Below are 20,391 nucleotides of genomic sequence, written 5' to 3' on the forward strand. Positions count from 1 at the left end.
GACACTAGACTGGGCTGCCTAGTGATGTGGTGGAGTCACCATCCTTGGAGGTGTTTAAGTAAAGACTGCGTGTGCACTCGGTGCCCTGGTCTGGTTGATAGGGTAGTGCTGGGTCATAAGTTGGTCCCCATGATTCCGCAGATATTTTCCAACCTGACTGATTCTATGACAAACTCAGCCTCAGACAAGGCTGTGCGAGACAGCGCTGCCGGCGCTCGGCTGCTCCCGCCCGGGCGGTGAGACACACCCATGCCTGGGTGCCTGGCCCGGGAGCGTGGCCGTCGCATGCCAGCCACGCAAGGGCGGCGTCTCCTTCGCGCACAGCGGCCCCGGGCCCGCCCCGCAGCCCTAGGGCAGCCTGCCAAGCTCCGCGGGCTGACAGCGGGGCCGGCCGGGGCCCCTGAGGCGGCGGCGCCGGGAGCGCCCTCAGGGCGGCCCCGCCCCGTAGAGCCTCGGCCGCAACGCGCGGGGGCGCTGCGGCGCGCGCGGACGTGTCCGCTCCCACAATGCCCGGCGGGAGCCGCGCGCCGCCGCCCCGCTGCCCAGGTACGGCTCGCGCCCCCCGCGCGGGGCCGGCGCCGTGAGGGGCGCGGGCGGGGCGGGACTCGCGGCCGGAGCCGCCGCCCGGCCCTGCCCGCCCCGCCCGCGCCGCGGCCTCGCCTTCACTCCCTTCCCCTCCCGCCCGCCGCCGCTGCCGGCCCCAGGCCCGGCCGCGGAGCCTCAGGGCCGGCTGCGTTCGCGCCTCTGCGGCGCGGGCGCTGCAGCCGTCTCGGGGGGTGGTGGTGGCAGCAGCGCCGCTGCCGCGGGCAGGGCGGGCGCAGGAGGCAGGTAGGGCCGCTCGGGGCTCCTGGCGAGCGGCGCTCGGTAGCGGGAGCCCGCTGTGTGTAGGGGTCTCCGCCGCTGTCCGGGCTCCCCGGGAGGGTGTGTGAAGTTCTGTGTCCTGGGTCGGTGCGGATCCGCCTCAGTCAGTGACCACTGAGTCAGCGCTTCTGGTGCGGCTGCAGATGGTCCGGTCGGAGCTGCCACGTAAGTAGGTGCCAGGTGAAAGGGTCAGGCTCCCAAACTTTGGGATGCAACTGGTTCCGCTCCCTTCGTTTGTCTGAATTGTTTGGACGTTAGGAGGAATTTCTTCAGAAGGGGTGGTTTTATACTGGATTGGGATCCCAGGGAGGTGATGGAGTCACTTTGCCTGGAGCCACCTGTTAAGGAAAGACTGGACGTGGCACTCAGTGGTGGCTGGTGACGCTGCACTCGAAGATCTCAGAGGTCTTTTCCAACCTCATTGAATCTGTGAATCTTGATTCTGCCCCTAAGGTCTCTTTCCTCTGGCTTTATGGAAAGGATTATATTGGCTGGTGATTTAGGATTATTCCCTTGTCTTATCATATCCGGTGATGACAAAGTGGCTTTATTTGTTGTGTCCTTCTGTAGTGCTCCAGTTTGTAATGCGAGTTTCTGAAGTATGATGTAGAGTGAAAAAATTAGGCTCCTTCCTGTGTAATGCAGCTGTCACAATCCTCAAAAGTGGAGACAATAAATTGTCCAACAGTATTAGGTACACCTTTAAAGTAAGCACAGAAGTTTTATCTGTATTCTGTGTCAGACAGGAGTGCAGCTTGCACCCGCTTCCCAATTTTATGTTTTTTGGAAAGTTTTTATGAGAGGCAGACATCCCAGCAAGAAATGCTGTGATTAAATTGGCTGAAGGTTATCAGGTGCAGGAGGGTAGGCTTGCCATTACACTACATCTGCTCAGAGTTTTGAGAAAGCCAGAGTTTTTTTTACGTGAAGTATCCTGAGCAAATCAAAGTCACAAGCCACTTCCAAACACTTGTTAAAAGTGTCACCAGACTATGTCAGATAGGTTTAAAACAACTGTCAGATCACAACTTAGATGAATTTGTTACAAAAGGCAGAAATGTTCCAGTTTTTGTTTTCAGTGTTTCTAGAACTTGCCTAGATGCTGCTTCAGGATCAAGTACCATCAAGTACAGAAATAAACAGCATGATAATTGAATATGGCTTCAAAAAAATAAAACAAGTACAGTGCAACAGGCTCTGCTTTCCACCACCTGAGGTTTCTCGTTCCTGGGAGGAAATGAAACAGGGACATGTGCTGATTCCTAGTTGTGAAGCAGTGGATGCTGACGTGCATGAGGAATTGGACAGCTCTTGGGAAGGTGCAGTAGCAGAAGAATAGCCACCCTGCTGACCCTTACCTGTCTGTGGGCAGCTTTCTCCATGCTCCTCTTTTCCATGAGTTCTCTCATTTGTGGGGAGGCTATGAAGGGGAAATCAACAACGATGGAGCAGAAGTAAATACTAACCAAGGGAAACAGGAATGGTGCAAGCACGGAGCGAGTGATGCTTCTGTGATGTACCCTCCTTGTGGGTGTTTTTGTGGGGGTCAGAATCCCTCTGAGCAAAGGCTTGTGACTTGCTTTTAATCCCCCTGGTAATTTGTCTGTGAACTTTTCCAGTTTCCTCTTAAATTCACGTGACATTGTAGCACGGACAGCAGCCTGTGGCAAGGGGTTCCACGGCTGGTGACATGTTTTGGACCCTCTGTGGTACCTGTGAGCCAAACAGCTGCTGGTTGGATTTGGTATACCACAGTTCTGTCATGGAATGAGACAGCAAACCTGATCTGTTCATTTCCTTGCACCTGTTAGAGATTCACAGACCATTTGTAGTGGCAGTACAGTCTTTTGTCATCCTCAGGTGGTTGAGGGATATAGAATTTCTGGAGGAAAATGTATGAAGTTTGTAACGATTTCGTGAATTACTTAATGGAGCTTTGAACAGACGTTTCAAAAAAACATTTAGAGGTAGCTCTGAAAGCATATTTATCTTTCTTCAGTCTCTAAATATGTAAGTGCATATCAAATTTACCACTTGGCTCCTTGTGTAAAGCTGTATTGTTTTGAGAGCTGGATAAGGTAGATTTAGTAAACTTTTTTTCTTTGTAATACATTTTCAGGTAAGGCTGAATGTTCTGTTACAGTATGTGTATTATACATCTCTTGACATGTGTTTGATCTTCCAGCCAAAGTAGTTTTCTGTTATTAGCTTTGGTTTTTACATAGCTTTCTGATTCTGCTGTTAGGAGGCTGAGAAAAAAGCTCATATTTTCACTGACTGCTTTTTAAGATGATGGTAACAAAACCTAACTGGTGTTGAGATCTTCACCTCAATACAGTTTCTACCTTTTGTGATTTCATAGTATATTAAGAGAATTGGCAGGTTCCAATAGAGGCTTGTCTTCTGTTATAGAGCCTGTTTTTCTCTGAATGTAAGTAGAAGTCTCAAAGTTTTGTTCAAGATTGGTGCAAGTATTTATTTACATACAGGATAGACATAAAAGTTGAAAGAATGCCTCTAAACATGTCTTTACCATTTGCTTTGTCTCTTGTCTGTGTGTTCATGTTACTGTTAGTGGTATTTGTGTTCTTTGTTCTCAGTCGTAGGAGCAAAGCAACTGTGATGAGATTGGACATTGGAAATCTTAATGCTTTGGAAATGGAGCTGTGGTTGTGCTGTGTTTTGTTCCTGAAGTGCTCTGAGCAGAGGAGATGATGAATTATTGAAATGCAGTTGCTGAGGGGAATGATGGGGTTCAGAATCAAAGGTTGTGTAAACCTGAGTTGCTCCTGTACTGTGCAGATGGATAGCATGTTTTCCCATTTTAAATGCCTCAAGTGATGGGACTTCCTGAACTTCACTTAAAGAACACAAACATTTTAATATCTCTATTATCCTAGTTTTCTTTTTCTTTGATTATCTTTTGACTAACCTCCCTTAGCTCTTTTCAGGCCTTTCTAGCCTTTCTAATATGTAAGGCCTCAAAAAACAGAGCTGAAGTGCATTGTTACCCAATAAATGTATTTATTAACTTTTTTTGTTTGTTCTTATCTCATCAGGTAGCTCAACATGAACTTTAACCATCGAGATAATTTACCAAGTGAACAGAATATCTTTTCTCCTGAGAGCTGGCTGCAGGATTCTGGGTTTCTCCTGCAGAGCAGTCCTATTCCCTGCCTTTTCCTGAAACAGGACATGGAGCTGCGTTCCTTTCTTCATGTTAGGTGCTAAGTAAGTTATTTGTTTCATCAGGGGAAATGCACATCCATGAAATTACATTTTGTGCAAGTAAGTTGATGAAGGGATATTTAAACTGTTCCATGGCATCACTGCTCTTGTTTATATTGATGCAGCTTCCTGAAGTCCCTGTCAGGATCGAGTTCTGAGTGGTAGAGATGGTTATTGGCAGAGAACCGTCACAGTTTAAAGCTCCTCTGCAATTTTGTTGTGCTCTTGAGCTGCTTGGTTCACTCCTTGCTTATTGGTCAGCAGCATAGTTAAGAGAATGAGTCCATGTGCATTCCATGTGAACTGTCCTTCTGGGAATATGTGCATGAACTTGGGGATAGGTAAAAGTTTCTAGAACTGTGGGTTTAGTTGCTTGCATGCTTCATGCCAGCAGGCTGATCTAGAGGAAGTCCTGGAGTTGGGATTGTTTTCTAGTTTTGTGTCCAGCTGATGGAAGCACTTTGTTCAGGAGGGAATTCTCCAGTGAAGTGCTGAAATAACCAAGGCACCTGATAAAAGCCCCAAGGTGTTCAGCAGACTGTAGTCAACAGTGACAGCTTTGGGGAGAGTCTGATGTGCTGTACAAGTAAAATATGAGGGTATTAATTTGGTATTTATTCAGCTAATGTGATGGATCTCAGAGGAGTTTGAGTTTTGGCTGGTGATGAAGCTGAATTTACTAAACTGAAAATGACAACACATTTTTAGTGCTTACGTTATGATATGCCTCTTTCTCTCTGAGGAGTAAATAACCTAGAAAAGCCTGAATAGTGTTGATTATTCATTAAGTTTCCTGATGGATATATAATCTTTGGGGAGTGGGAAATAGAGAAGATGGGAGTTCAGGTAAAAATAGCTATTTCCTCTCTTTTGTGAAGAGGTAGTGTCTTTTTGGGGAAGATGGATTTCTGACTTGTGAGAATGCAGTCATTCAGCTGCTGGGGCTTGTAAAGCACCCTGAACGTCATCGTTTGAAAGGTGCTGTAAACATGTCAGTATCACACACAAAAGCATATTTCAGCTGTATCCAGAAATATGTTTCCTCTTGCAGTTTGTGACTGGATGGAACTTGAGTAGCATCATCTGAGGGAGGCAAAAATATTTTTTCATAGTGTCTGAAGTGCTAGGTGTAGTATATGGTAGGAGTCTGCAGAGCAGTGTTAAGAGCTGAGGAAGTGTTTGCTTTTGGCTTCATATAAATTCTAGCAGATCGCCCACTTGGAGGAGAACAAATTTGTGTACTGATGCTTAGCAGATAAGTAATCCTTTTAATGCTTGTCTTGCTAAACTTTTGCATGTTTTGATTTAATGTTTTGTGGCTTGTGTAGATTAGTAGGTCTGTTCAATTAAGACTAGTCTGAGTTACTGTTGAAAATCCTGACTGTTCCCCAGTTGAGGCCTGAATCCACTGTACAGTTTGAGAAGTTTGATTCATCACAGTTGTCTCTGTTGTCTGTGCTTTTACCTTAATTCTGATTGCTCCTGATTTGTGTTTTGTTGCAGGCTGTTGTTAACTCTGTTGGCAATGTCTATGATTTTATCTGCCTCTGTGGTCCGTGTGAGGGATGGACTCCCACTTTCTGCATCTACTGATTATGAACAGAGCACGGGAATGCAAGAATGTAGAAAATATTTTAAAATGCTCTCAAAAAAACTTTCTCAGCTTCCTGATAGATGTACTCTGAAAACTGGACAATATAATATAAAGTAAGGCATCTCATCTAAGTATTTGCAACATGCTAGGTTGTGTCTTTCTGTAAGTGAAAAAGTTAACTGTGCACATTAGAAATGCTTAATCAAAGTAAGATTAATTCTTGGCACTATTTATGTATCAGAAATTTAAAACCTGAGCAATTGTAGAAAGATTTGAACCTATTCAGATTTTCATGGAAGTTCCTTTATAATGGCACAATCATAGGACAGCATCATGGGAAGAGTGGCTTTACACTAAATGAAAGGGTATGTTTGGATTAGATATTTAGAAGAAATTCTTTATTGTTTATAGTTCACTTGCACTTAAACTGACCTAAATTCTGATTCTAATTTAGATATTTTAAATGAGGTAACTTCATCTTAGCCCCTAGTTAACCATGTAGAAGTTACAGTAGTGGAGCAATGTACCACCTGAATGATCCTAGAAAGTGCCAAGACCTCTCCATCTCCTATAGGTATATGTGAGTTTCCAGCATTTCTTGGATTAAAGCCCAGGATGGACTAAATTGTTTCCATCTTTTTTTTAACAGGCTAACTACAGTTGGCATGTAAACTGATTAGCTTAAAACAAACTTTTAAGAATAAGTTATAAGGCTTAATTAGGTTAGATTTTACTGCTTTTGTCTTTGATTACTTTTAATACTGTAAGTTATCCAGCAAGATTTTAAAGACATTTGAATGTTATCATGAAAACCTAAACATTAATGAATTGCCTAAACACAACAGAATATGTATGCTGCAAACTGTCCTTTTCTGGTTTCATATTTGCCATCTCTGGTTGTCTTTGCAACTATCTTTGGAGAATTATTAATTAATTAACTCTATAGAACAGTTTTATTTCTTCCCATGCTCTAGAAAGAGCCAACAGCCCTCCCCTGAATCTGAAGATAAGGTTTTGCATTTTTGGGCTGCACCAGATCCCATATTGTACATTTGAGATGAGTGAAAAGCTGTTATGGGATGAACCTGCTGTGTTTCTGCATCCTAAAAGCTTTGTTATTTTCTGTTTCACAAGTATGTATATATGTGTGCACACGCACACATATAGATATCTGCATACACAGTCATGTAAAACAGCTTCTCATATGATTGTACAATGTGGTGTTCAAGTAAAACATTGCCTAAAAGTAACTTGTTTTTCTTCTAGAATATTGTTGGGCTTTTCAGTAAACATTTATTCCTTTGCTACCCCAGATAAGTTTTTGTTTTTTGGTCACAGAATATGAGATCAGACTAGAAAAGCACTTAATTCACTGAATTTAAATTTGAAATTTTGAATATGTTTTCTCAATTGTAGCTTTATAAGTTCTCTGGGAGTAAGCTATATGATGTTGTGCACTGAAAATTATCCCAATGTCCTGGCTTTCTGTTTCCTGGATGAGCTTCAGAAGGAGTTCATCACTACCTACAATATGATGAAGACGAATACTGCTATCAGACCATACTGTTTTATAGAGTTTGGTAAGGATCTGACTTTCTCCCCCTTCATTCTCATACTAAGACAAATGAGAATTTGAATAGATACAACTTAATGCCCACAAAAAATGTCCAAAGCAATTTGTAGCTCTGTTTCAGGTAGATTTAGAATCTGATTTAACTGCTGTTAGAGTCAATAAAGAAGTACTTCTGGGGGCATTAAATTAGGCTACTAGAGTTTTATCCAAACTTACTTCTGTTCATTCCAGTAGGTTTTGGTTTAAGCCTTGTGTGAGCAACTCTGGAATTCATCTTCTGGTAGTGATACCAGGAATTGTTTGACTTCATACCTGTTGAAATACTCAACCTGTGAAGTCATTGAGCTTCATAAATTTCTCAAGGAAAAGATTGCAGTTTCATGTTAGCTGTTAGCTGTGCTATCTCTTGTTCAGTGTATGAAAGGGAGAAATTTTTACTTCTCTTATGATGTAGTGGCACATTTAATCTTCAGTCTCCAAATGCAACTCATCTCATATATATCAGATAACAGCTGTTACAAATTCCATTAATTTATGTTGCTTTAATACTATGTATTAGAAATTACTGTAATTAGATATTCTTATGAAACACATTAGAGCAAAGAGAACTGCAGTTTTAGAAACACGGGGGAAGATACTCCATTTGGGTAATTCCTGTCTATAATTCAGTCAGTTAATGACAATTCCTGTATGACATTACTGTACTCCTTGTGAAGATTTCTTATGAATACTTTTTTTCTTCCACAACATATTTTTTTCATAAGGATATTTACTAAACTAACAGAAAAGCTAGAATAAGTGCAGTAAATCCATTGTATTAGAAATACATTCAGTCTCATGCAATGAAAAGTCATTATTTTATTCAGTTATTACATAATTAGATTTTTACAGCTTAATTTTTTTTAACTGCAGAATTAAATAACCCATGATGTATTAGGCACAAAACAGAAATAGCGTTAAAAATCCAAGATAAATACAAATGTTTCAAGCCATATATTTCAGTTTGTGAACTGAAAAGCTGCATGGTCTTGGATTTTGTAATTAACAAAGTCCACAGAAAAATACCTTTTTATTTTAAATTTTGCACAGATAATTTCATTCAGAGGACCAAACAGAGATACAACAACACACGTTCTTTGTCAACAAAGATGAATCTTGCTGATATGCAGACTGAAATCAAACTGAGGCCACCCTATCAAATTTCAGTGTCAGAGCTTGGTTCAGCCAATGGCTTTTCTCATGTACCTGTGGGGGAGTATAAGGGTACTGGTAAGATATCTGCAGGTAAGTTCCAGACTTGTGTTGTTGCATCCTTAAATGAGACAGATGCAGTAAAATTCTTTTTTTTTTCTTTTTAAAAAAAGCTTCTTTTCATGTTTCTAAAACATAAAGCTGATATGACCTTATGTGTATTTTAGCTCAGATGTCTGTTTTGTCTCTTGCTCCAAATACTTACCTTCTCAAGGCACTCAGAGGAAGAAATGGCTCTGTCCATTAGACTGCTTTATTGAAGGGAAAAAGCCCTGTTAATGAAGATGAGCACTTAACAAGAAGATGTTTTTTTTGTTTGGTTTTTTTTTTTATCTTTTAGGATTTCTGAGAAGTTTTGGTATTTCTGCCCAGTAAGACTCAGTGTTGACACAAGCTGAGAGCAGTGTCAGGAGTCAGAGCAGCTGGAGGGAGAAGCATCTCCTTAGGAAGCCTTTGCCATGGTGAAAATCCAGAGAGCTGTGCTGGCTAGAGATGCACTCTCTAAAATGAGTGCCTTATGTACAATGTTAGGAATTGCCATTTTGTATAAAGCTGCCAAATTTATTTAAGTAGTCATTAATTTTTTTAAACTTTAATTTACTTCATGTAGGAGTTAAATGTGGAATTGTGAGGTTGAGCTGAGTTAAAGGTTTGTGCTGTTCAGGGAATCCTCTGAATGGGTTTGAGGCCCATCTTCAGATGTTTCCCAGCAGGACAGAAACAAAATGCCAAATCCTTGCACTGATACATGGGCTCCACATGTCAAATTGACATCATCTGATTTCAGTCCTCCAAGTTTAGTGAACCAAAATCATAAATAGAATGGAAGGAAGTGTTGATTTTAATTAGTTAATATATTTTCCTTTTTTTCCCAGAAGTACTGCTGTCTATAAATTATCCTGAGCAGGCACACACTAATGCTGTTACTTTACAGTGTCAGGGTGCAATCATAAATCATAGAATTGCAATCATAAATCTAAACCCCTCCTACAATGTTGTAATAAATGTGATTTTGTGCAGTTTATGTATATGTATACGTAAATGGGATCTCTTTGCCAGTATATTATCCTTATTATGTACTTACTCATGAGGATTACTCTAGAAGATTGAGAACTGCTTTCTGTGGAAGATGAAAACCAAACAAAGCCAGTAGGGTGCCCTGTTTGTACTCTGGGGCCCTGATTCTGAGAATTCCAGGTGCTATGAGGCAGTGTAGAAATAGCTTACAATCTCTGTATTTGCAATTTAACAGTATTGGAGTTAGAGTCAGGAAAATGATTAAAGGAAAAGTGTGAAGGTGTTTTAATTGTTTTAAAGGGTGGAATTGTCTAAGCAGCACTGTACATACCTTTGTCATCTTTTAACATGTGTGGGCTCTTTTTAAAGGTATGTAATGCTGTGATACCACTCCTTTGCTACTTTTTATTCCTATATTGTTGTTTACTCTTAATGTTCTTATGTACTCCTGCTTTGTGGAAAGGGTTATGGTGGCAGACATGGAGCTGGTTAACTCTGAAAATTGTCTAGATCTGAATTTCCTGCAATTGGAAAAAGAAAAAGCAATAAGCATGAGAGAATTCAGTCTGTGTCAAAATTGGCTGTTTTTTAAAAGTTGTCCATGTATGGGAGATGTGATTTTTATCGCTTTTTTTTAATAAGAGTATTGGAAGGTTATATAGACCTAAATTAAAAAACATAGGGACCATTTCCCTTTTAAGTAAAAAAGAAGATTCAACAATAATTGGCAGGTGATTGTGTGTTTTTTTTACTTACCTCTCCACAACTTCTTACAGAAGAAATTCTGTTGTCTTCTTTCCATGTCATTTTTCTTCTGTTTCTCTTTCAGTTGCTTTTAACTTTCTTCTTCCTCTGAATTCCATAGATCTCTGTTCAGTTATCCACTTCCTTCCCTGAGTTGCTGTAGAAACTCACCCTCAAAGGGCTGTACATTATGGGAAGCTGGCACTTTGCTACTTCTTCAGCTCTTCACATTTTAGATGCTATTGAATAACAGTGTCTTTTTTAGAAAGTCTGCTAATGGTTTTGTAGTTCTTTACATTCATCACTTCTCTCCACCCTTGAAAAGAACTTTCTCTGGATGTTTGCTGCCCACTCAGTTGGCTGGACTTCCAAGTTTCTCCTTTGCTCTAAGGACAGAGCAAAAAGATTCTCACAAAAAGATGTTTTGCCTAGTGGAATTTCCTGAATATGCTGTACTGTTAAAAAGTAGGACTTTGTGGAGTGAGCTGTGTTAAATGAAGTTGGAGGGCACCCAGAGGTGGGAAGTTAGGTGGATGCAGATCCTGTTTTGTTGTGCAGAAGGGCAGAGTTGGAGGCATTGGCCTGGCCATGGGGGAGGCAGTGGCACTGCCTGCAGGAGCAGCCTTCTCCCTCTGAGAGCTGTGCAGTGAGGAACAGGGTGATTCTGCATGTGGGAAGCATAAAGTGTGCAGATTATGGATACAGTCTTCCTGCAAAGGTACATGTAGGTGTTGGCAGGCATTAGAAATAAGGTCACAGCATGCTAATGTGTGATGTTTCAGGTTAGGATGAAATTACTGTTTTCTGAGCTTTTTTTCAGTGAAGAAACAGTTGTCAGATCAAAGTTAATTTTTGCTTGATAGTGTACTCCATGCTTTTGGTTTGTTTTCTTTTTACATTTTAGTTTTAAATAAACTTTCTTACAAGTAATGTAGTTTCTCATGCCATGTAAATTACCTGATTTTTTTATGTAAATGTCAAATCAACATTAAATTCAGAAGTTGTGCTTTATTTGAACTGATAATTTTTGATATGGCACTTAATCACATTTAAAGGTTGATGGATGTACCAATTTGAAGTCAGTTGCCCTTTACCCTGCCTTCTCTGACATTCCTTCTTCATTCTTTGGTTTTGCCTTCATCTTTTTGTCTATAAATGAGTCTTGTTGCTTTGATAGTAACACTAAAATTTGTTACACTCTGGAGAGTTTAATGACATTATTAATGGTACACAATGTCCTTTATATATATTTTTTGTATTTTAACAAGAGAGAAGTTACTATTTTATGAACCTTCGTAGACATTGTTGATTTAGCTGACCACACTCTTTACTTCTCCCCCCATGGTTCTCAAAGAGGTGTTTTAAGTGCTGTTTTAGCACACAATGATTTTAAGTTACCCAATACGTGGGGAAAAGGAGATTTTCTGGAGGGCTGCAAGTGGAGACCAGTGAACTAATTTTATCCACCAGTTAATGGAATGGAATTGCTATTGGCTAAGAACAGTCAGATACACCCTCAGCTTTTTTCCACTCTCTAGATGAGATGGTTAAAAAAAACCCCAAAACAAAATAACCATTTGGGAGTAATTGAAAAAGAGTGGTTTGGTATGCAAATAGCACATCTAGCATATCTAACCTGAACTGAGTGATTGCTGGGAGTAATGTGCTCTACAGTTAGAAAAGCAGTGAGCTCTCTCAGTTAAACATGGGTTATACTTTTGTTTAAAAAAAACCACCCCAACTGATTATACACTATTAAATTCAGCACAAATTAATTAACTGAACTCATCCTGTATATTTTTGTTTTATTGTACACTCTTAATTAGACAGCCCTGCCTGCTTATCAATGTGAAATAGCTTTTGTTGGGGCTTTTTTAGGTTCTGTAACTTCATAAACTGTTTGAAAAACCTTTTTCCTGGGTCTGTGCAATACAAACAACTGGGATTGACACCCCCTCTCTACTAATGCTACAGTTCATTAACCTCATTGTTCACATCTTTACACTTGGTTGATTTGAACAGAATGATTGGAGTACAGCTCAGTAGTCCCATTATTGTCCCAGTGTTGCCCAGACTGTTAAGAGTTTTGCATTGTTTTTTCACATTTGCTTTCTGTTATTCATTATGGAAAGGGACAGTAATAAGGAACATACATAACTGTTACATACTTGTGACCCTGGATAAGCTTGAAGGAGTTGGTGTGCATGGAAAGATCGTGGTTTAATTTTAATGTGTGTTACTTGTAAGATGCTAAGCACAATCTGGAAGTCCATGTAAGATTGTGGCGCAGATGCCAGCTGAGTTTCAGAGCTGTCCCTTCATGTGTGTCTTTGGTAGCACACACTGTGTTTGTAAGGAAGGGAACTGTGATAGCTTTGCCTCAGTGTTCTGTTCAGCAAACTAGCTAAATCAGTCTCAATATCTCACTAAGGCATTGGTGTTAAAGGAGAGTGCAGGTTGTGAGAGAAGCTCTTAGGCACATGACTTATTAGCTGTTTACTGGTTATGGGCAGATTTCAGTAGCAAGTGCATCTTTTACTTTTGATTTTCTGGCATGTTTGAGCAGCCATGACTAACATACTGAATAAATGGAAACTATTGAGATAAACACTAAATATAACAAGACAATTCCATATGTGAACTGGAGGAAAATTTACTTTTTGCTAAACCTTGTGCTGAAACATTTACCATGTTTTGTCTTTTTGGAAAACAGAAATGACATTTTTTGGTTTGCTTCAGCGATCTCTTGAGCTAGAAACCACTGACAAATGAGATTATTATTTTATTGAATTTCTGAAGGCATTGCTCTGACCTTTGATATCTTCTTTTGATCTGCTTTGCAGCTCCTCACCAACGTCTGGAACCTGTGACTCTGCCAGGGATTGTCTCATTTGTGCTTAGTCTGTTATGTGGCGCTTTGAATTTAATCCGTGGCTTCCATGCCATAGAAAGCCTTCTCCAGGTATTGTGCATGTTTATGAATTTAAAAATTATGCATCATAGCAACCACAATTTTCATTTTAGAAGTTTCTATATGAGCAGAGTTGTGCCAGTTTTATTGCAGAAGTACTGTTTGTGAGGTCAGGCCTCTGTTACAAATCCTGTATTGTTTATGATCTGTGCATCCTCCTGAGTGTGCTGCCTCATTCATCGAGGCTGTGAGTTCCAGCAGCAGTGGCAGGTGGGTGGCCAGCTCCTTCCCTGGTACCTTGGGAGCAGTGAGGATGTGAACATAATGTTCTGTTTGCTAAATTTATGCCAGGGTAAGAGGTGTTTAATTTCTATAGATGCTATTTAAAAACCCTTGAGTGAAATGACGAACAGCTTTGAAAGTCTGGGCAGTTTTTTTGGAAAGTCCACAGAGCAAGAATCCTTAAACAGGTTTTGTAAAGTTGTTTCTTAGGAGAACTTTTGTAGTTTTTTGTTTGTATTTAATAAACCTTATTTCTCATTGTGTATTGAAAGGATCAGTGTCAGAAAATTGTCAAGTAATTTCTTCTAAACTCCCCTCACCAAACAACCCCCTCACACCAATTTTTTTTCTGTAAAATCTCTAATATGACCCTCCCTGTAGCCTTTCAGTTTCTTTCTGTTCCATTTCTTGTGCTGGTTGTGTTCCCACAAGCTGGTTTATGCTTTCAAGCAATTCAGGTGAATATGCTGCTAGTACTTGGCAGGCATGCACAGAAAGTTCATATGTGTTGCCACAAAAAAAACCCCAAAAACTAGGAATTCCTTACAATTTAATGGTTGTTATTGTGGTGATAGATATAGAAACTAAAAACCCCATGGAACTTTTCTGAGAGAAAATGGTAATCCTTTTGTTTGGCTGGTAGAGAGTCTTTTTATTTTAACATATCTGGACTTCATAGAGTCATTTAGGTTGGAAAAGACCTGAGTCCAACCATAACTCAGCACTGCCAAGTTCACTAAACCATGTTCCAAAGTGCCACATCCACAAGGCTTTTAAATTCCTTCAGGGGTGATGACTCAACCACTTCCCTGGGCAGCTTGACAGCCCTTTCAGTGAAGAAATTTTTCTTCTGATGCAACACGAGGCCATTTCCTCTCATCTTACCCATTGTTACCTGGGAGAAGAGCCCAGCCCCCACCTTGCTACAATTTCATTTCAGGTAGTTGCAGAGAGCAGTAAATTCTCTCCCAAGCCTCCTCTTCTCCAGGCTAAACAGTGCCAGTTTCCTCAGCTGCTCCTTGTAAGTCTTGGTCTCTAGCCCTTTCAGCAGCTAACTGCAATATTTTTGATACCTAATGGGAAATAAGGTAAAGAAGAGTTCCTGTATTCCAGTTATTTTACATATATTGATATATGTAAAGATTGAATAAACAGTACTGTTGAGTGTCAGCATTTTGGGAAGACTAGTTGATAGATGAACAAGATTAATGAAAATGTTCCATGCTGGGTCCTTCTTTCTGAGTTGTCTTTGGTTTGTTTTTTAAAGAAAGACCAAGTGAACCTGCATCTCTACTTTTTCCCTAATTAGGTTTTTCTGTGTTATGCACAATTCTCGGTTTATAAATAGGAATGATTTTAAAGTATGCTGTAGTACAAGTAGTACTGAACAGATTTGTCAGTTAGTGTGATGTTGCTAAAACTTACTTTGTTACCTTTCTGCAGCTGATTTTTAAAAAAGAACACAAATGTTAGATTAATCTATTTAAGGCATGACAGGACATCCACTTAATTTTATTCTCTATGTTATTGCATCTGGAGGTAATAGATTGCAGTACAGATGGAAGATAATTTTCATTTCTGACAAATGAGGCACACTAAAAATCCATTAAAATTTCCCTTAGTTTGCTTTATTATGGAAAAGTCCACAGGGTTTAGGGAGAAGTAATCCAAAACACAATTAATGGTACGTGTTCTGAGAAGTCATTCAAAAGCATGTCTCTGAATTACTGTTTGCTTTATAATCAGTGGTTTTATTTGGGTGTTAATAAAATTCTGTTACAATCTGTAACTGTACTCCAGCACATGTGCATTGCACTGGGGCAAAGACACACTGGGTAGAAATTACTGCATTGTGGATGTAACTTCTGTGTGCAGGCATGCAAAGTGTTTCCTGGTCAGCACAGGACATGGGAATGCTTCACACTGAGCATACTCTCAGCAGACACAAGTTGTCCTTGTGGATGGACCACCATCTTCTCAAGTGATATTTGCTCTCAAGGACAAACATTTGCATGAACACCCGTTGTTTTCCTAGGAAAGTTTTTGGTGGTTGCAGATGTTTGCTAGAAATGCAGTTAGAATAGTCACTGAGCATGGAAATTTACTCTGCTCAGCTCTGTAGGAACTGTAACAACCCGTTTCAATGAAGTTAAAGGGTTTGCTTTGTTTTCAAAACACATAGTAGAAAAATCTGTCACTTCAAGTCAATTTTTCCATCTTTCCTTCAGGAGAACCCTATTTTCCAAGTCTGATAAATTCCTGTGCTGCTGTTAGCTGTCGCTGCATGAGCACAGAGCTGCCTTCGTTATTCTCTGTGCAGAGTTTTACCCCACCCTAGTGGCCAGGCTGGGTCCTTTCCTGTTACCTCGTTTCCATTTTGTGAAGCTTTAGGAAGGCACAAATCTATGAAGTTGCTGTTAAAGGTAGTTACCAGCATTTAGACTTGAATTTTCAAAGGCATCTGGAGAGGGTAAATATCCAGTGTTAGAGCTGGACATCTTTAAAGCTTTTGAAGATCTTGGCAGGAGTTTTTTGTTGTGAATAAAAATTTTGGTCAGACTCCAGGACATGATGTTTTTGCAGATATGTAAGTAAGCACTGATTAGTCCTAATTGTTGGTTTAGTGTGGTAAAGGAATTGCTATAATCCCTGTGTGAAACTGTTTTAACAGCAGTAATTCATAACTTTCATACTGTAAATGGCTGGTATTTCACTTGTTTTATTGTAAAACATGGCTTTTTGTTTTATTCTTGCAGAGTGAAGGTGAAGATTTCAGCTATGTTATTGCATTTTTTCTTGGAACTGCAGCCTGTTTGTACCAGGTGTGTTTTTCTGTTTGCATAATTCACTAGAGTTTAAAAACATTACCATAACATGCATAAGTGTCATCATGTTTTCTTAAATGCCACAGATACTTGAAAAGGGTGATTACAAAAAATATTTTCTGCTCTGTTCTTTATTCATTAACCATAAACTATCATGTAGTAGTAGATTGATACAAAAGATACAAAGAGCTTCTGTTTGCTGGCATTTTTTTCTCCAGCTGGATGATTAAGATAATTATCTCTAAAGTCACAAGCAGTGGAGGTTATATTATTTTTTGATAATTCTGCACCCCAGAATTTTCCTCACTCTGTACTTTAATGTGCATCTCCTTCCTTTTAAAAGCTTGTGGCCACTTTTCACTGTTTTCCTGCCTGATGCTTCTTGCTTTTCTTCTCTGTCAGCTTTCCATTTCTGCATCTGAATTTGACTTTCCTTTATTATTTATAGCAAGGTGCCACTGGCATCTGTCATTCAGTGACACTGCTGTTACATTAACCTCTGTCTGTGTCTCATGCTCAGTTGCAGTTATTATAATTACTTTGACTTTTAATCTTAGGCTTGTGGAGTATCCAGTTTTTGCTTGTTTCTGTGGGCCAGTGTTTAGAGCTTTGTCAGACAGTAATATAAGAAAATGCTTTTCTATCAGTCTTTTGTCTTGTTATCTGTAATCTTCATTCTTTACAATTTATTTCTAGCAAAATGTCCCAGTGCAACTTGTGTTCTCCAACACTTGTTGACTTTGCATTAACTTCTGCCTTAAATAATTTAGATTGGTGTTATTTTCCATGCCAACAGTCTGTTCCATATCAGATAAGGTAGAGCTTCTCCATTATTTTTTGTATAAAAAATAAACTTTTCCCCTCCTTTCCCAAACTGGAAACCTTATTCTTTACAAAGTATTCATGTCTGTCCATTGAGACATCTTTCCTCCTCTGTTTGCCTTGAACAGAGCTGTCTGAAAGAATCCACACAACTTGGAATGTAGGCTTTTTATTAATATCCAAAATACATCTGTTGAAACTCTTGTTTCCCACTCTGGTATCATTCCTGTAATATGTGATTGGTCAGCTTTCAGAATTGAGGGATGTTGTTTCTCTGGCATGTTCTGATGTTCTCTGGCTCCAGTTAAGGGCTCAGGACATTAATTCCCTGTGTTGTATGGCAGCCCATTTCACTGTCATTACCCACCAGGTGTCCATCATGCTGTATTGTCCTGTTCAGTTAATTACAACTCAGCAGTGTGTCTCTGGTTCCCAAGAAATGTTTATAACTGTGCAGGCAAAAGAACAGGCCTTACATGGAATATGATGTTTTGGATTCACTGACATGTCAAGTGATGCTTCATAGTTTCTAGTCTTTTATAAAGGAGGAAAAGTAATAACTGCCTCAGTTATACCAGAAGTGCAAAGTATGAGAAGCTGACCCTTCAGTCATCTCTTAACATTCATTAAAAAAAAATGAAAAATCAAAATCTTTGAAGAAGCACAGAGGAGCCTTCTCCATAAAAGCGTGCTCAGTATAACACTTCCCTTTAGTAGTAGAAAAACAACCCTCAGGAGTTTCATATCAGTACTTGTTACAGTAAGCTGTTAAAGCTGCATTGTTTTGGCCTTTTGACTGTTTTTGGCATTTTCATCTGTTCTGTAAGGGGCACGTCCTGACAGCTAGACCAATGAAAGATCCACTTCAGAAAGTGAGAAGTGGAAATGAAAGATCCACTTCCAGTTCTTCAGTAAAATTCAGTCATTGGACATCATGTTATAGTAACATTTTTAAACCACTGTTTTCAAGCCTTTGTTAATCATTTTGATGAAGCATATCCTGACTCTTATTTTAATCTTGGAAGCAGTCACACTTGTTTGTACATTGTCAGCGGGAGTGACAACACGAGGAAATTACCTGAATTCTTATTGCTGAGATACCAGTGCCAACTAATTGCTCTTTTAGATATGATTTGTGAAGTTGTCAGCACAAGCAGGTTGCATTTAGTCTCCTCAAAATGGCCAAGCAGGTTCAGAACATTTCTGTCTAGATTCTGAAACATGCAGGTTAATAATCTCTAGTTTTACTTTGCTTTGGAGGAAGAACATACAAATCTTACTGATAATTAATGCCAGTCCTCACCTCTCTGACAATATTTAGATACCCAGACACTACAAGTAGCTGTGTTGCTCTCAGCCACACTTGCAGTGGAAATGCATGCTTTATAACAAAGTGGTAGAGTTCAAATAGAATATAAAGTAACCTCAATAAATTGTATTGTTCAGTTGCCCTTTTTTTGAGGAACATGAAAAATGAAAAGAAAATTAAGTGGAGTTTTTTTGACTGATAAAACATGGCAAATGCCCAGGAAGAACAGAAATGGCATTCAGATAATCTGATGATAGATGCTGTTAAATCTGTGTGACCATAGTTATAAATCCACTGGGAACAGATTTGGAATAGAAAGTAAGCATAAATACTATTGTTATCTGCCTTAAAGCTCAGGAAAAACTTCCTTCAGCAGAAATGACCTGAATCCAGGGAAGGAGCAAAGGAATTTTTTGATTTTGTGGCAGTTAAGGGAGCAGTTCAAACAATAGAAGAAATAAAAATAATGTCTGGGTAAAAGCTTTATCCTTTTAGACATGAAAACTGAGAGAAAAGACTTGAGCAGATTTCCAGTTACAGTAGGAAGTGGGCTGGGTAGGAAACTGTGGGCAGTCCTGATAGACTGTGTTACATCACAGTGTGCAAAACATTGCCTAAAATTACAGGAGACTACTTGTGTGTCTCTCCAGATGTGATCAGTCCTGCAGCAGCTGAAGCAGGGCAGTGGGTGAGAGCCTCTCCATCTGCCAGGAGACCCTGAGCATCACGAGTGGCAGGACATGGGAGCTGTCTGGGGATTGCCTTGTGCTGGGCTCTGGGGCCCTGCTATTGGCCCTGACCTTCCTTCCCATTGCTTTCCTTTCCTTCTCTTGTTGCTTCTGCACTGCTTGAGTAGAGAGAGCAGAGTTTATTTTGACCAGAGATTGCCCTTTAGTCATGGGCCACTCATTTCAGGCTGTAATTAGTTATGAATTGTTCTCAGGGTTTAATGCAAGGCAGATATAACCTTGTATTGATACCAGGTACTCCTCATCCTTCTATGACTGCTGAATTGATACTGTTCTTCCATGTGCGATTCCCACTTTTCCTTGGTTTGGGCTGTAATTTTTCAGTGACCTGACAGTTTTTCTTCAGTAGAAGTTACTTCCCATGAGGTAACCTGATTTGTTTGCTGTCTCCTGGCAGTGTTACCTGTTTGTGTACTACACAGGCTGGAGGAATGCCAAGTCCTTCCTGACGTTTGGCTTGATCTGCCTGTGTAACATGTACCTGTACGAACTGCGCAACCTGTGGCAGCTCTTCTTCCACGTCACGGTGGGCGCGCTGTGCACCCTGCAGATCCGCCTGCGGCAGCCCCAGGGCAAGGCCCCCGACTACAACGTCTGACACCGAGTCTGCTTCCACTCCTTACTCTCAGGAATGTAAAGCTGTTCTCCAAAAGAAGCTGTCTGAATGGGGCTTTTATTTTTTTCTTTTATTTTTAATAAGTCAGTGTAAGATGCCTGTGGACATTTTACACTTGGTGGTTGAACCTTTTTTAATGATTTTTTTATTTTCTTGAAAAGGACACAAAAGAATGTGGGACTAGAGGAGGAAAGTGAAGTATGTCCATGCAGTGAAATGTATGTAGAATATGAATTGGTGGCATAAAAAACCTTCATTCATACATTCATGGAGGTAATCTGATGTGGAATTATCTGATGGTATTTGATGATCACATTATCTGATGGTAGTGTGGAAGCACATTTGTACATTAATGGAGGGATGTGTAGAGTATGTTCTGCATATTGTGCAAGCTTTTCACTTCCAAGGTCAGTTTTGCCTTTGTGAGGCAGTAGGGAATAGGCTAAATAAATAATAATAATAATAGTAATTCTATTGCATATTAGCAAACTAGATGTGGCATATGTAAGATACTAAATTTTGGAATGTTTTATTTCACATTGACATGTATGTGAATGTTTTCTTAATTAAAATGTAACCTGGAAACTCAGTTTCTAGGGATTGGCTTCA

The 20,391-nt window shown here is 40.0% G+C and overlaps 1 protein-coding gene across 3 annotated transcripts; it reads left to right on the forward strand.

Annotated features, from left to right (window-relative positions):
• The first annotated feature begins 463 nt into the window (after positions 1 to 463).
• SEC22A (SEC22 homolog A, vesicle trafficking protein) lies at positions 464 to 20,391 on the forward strand. 3 transcript variants are annotated; one of them, XM_058028347.1, is made up of 8 exons: positions 464 to 546; positions 3,921 to 4,092; positions 5,593 to 5,796; positions 7,100 to 7,263; positions 8,346 to 8,540; positions 13,112 to 13,230; positions 16,218 to 16,283; positions 19,564 to 20,391. In XM_058028347.1, the coding sequence occupies exons 2-8, from the start codon at positions 4,079 to 4,081 to the stop codon at positions 19,762 to 19,764; spliced, it is 963 nt and encodes a 320-aa protein (XP_057884330.1). In that variant the 5' UTR covers positions 464 to 546; positions 3,921 to 4,078; the 3' UTR covers positions 19,765 to 20,391. The 3 variants fall into 3 exon arrangements, with proteins under 3 accessions (XP_057884330.1, XP_057884331.1, XP_057884332.1); XM_058028348.1 differs by lacking the exon at positions 464 to 546 and adding an exon at positions 811 to 1,026; XM_058028349.1 differs by lacking the exon at positions 464 to 546 and adding an exon at positions 3,292 to 3,628.

The sequence above is a fragment of the Melospiza georgiana genome, chromosome 7, assembly GCF_028018845.1.
Source record: "Melospiza georgiana isolate bMelGeo1 chromosome 7, bMelGeo1.pri, whole genome shotgun sequence".
NCBI lineage: Eukaryota > Metazoa > Chordata > Aves > Passeriformes > Passerellidae > Melospiza > Melospiza georgiana.

What these genes read in the sequence shown, in the direction of transcription:
- SEC22A (XM_058028347.1), top strand. An exon ending in ATACTGTTTTATAGAGTTTG is followed by an intron (nt 7,264 to 8,345) that starts GTAAGGATCTGA and finishes AATTTTGCACAG; the next exon opens with ATAATTTCATTCAGAGGACC. An exon ending in CCATAGAAAGCCTTCTCCAG is followed by an intron (nt 13,231 to 16,217) that starts GTATTGTGCATG and finishes TTATTCTTGCAG; the next exon opens with AGTGAAGGTGAAGATTTCAG.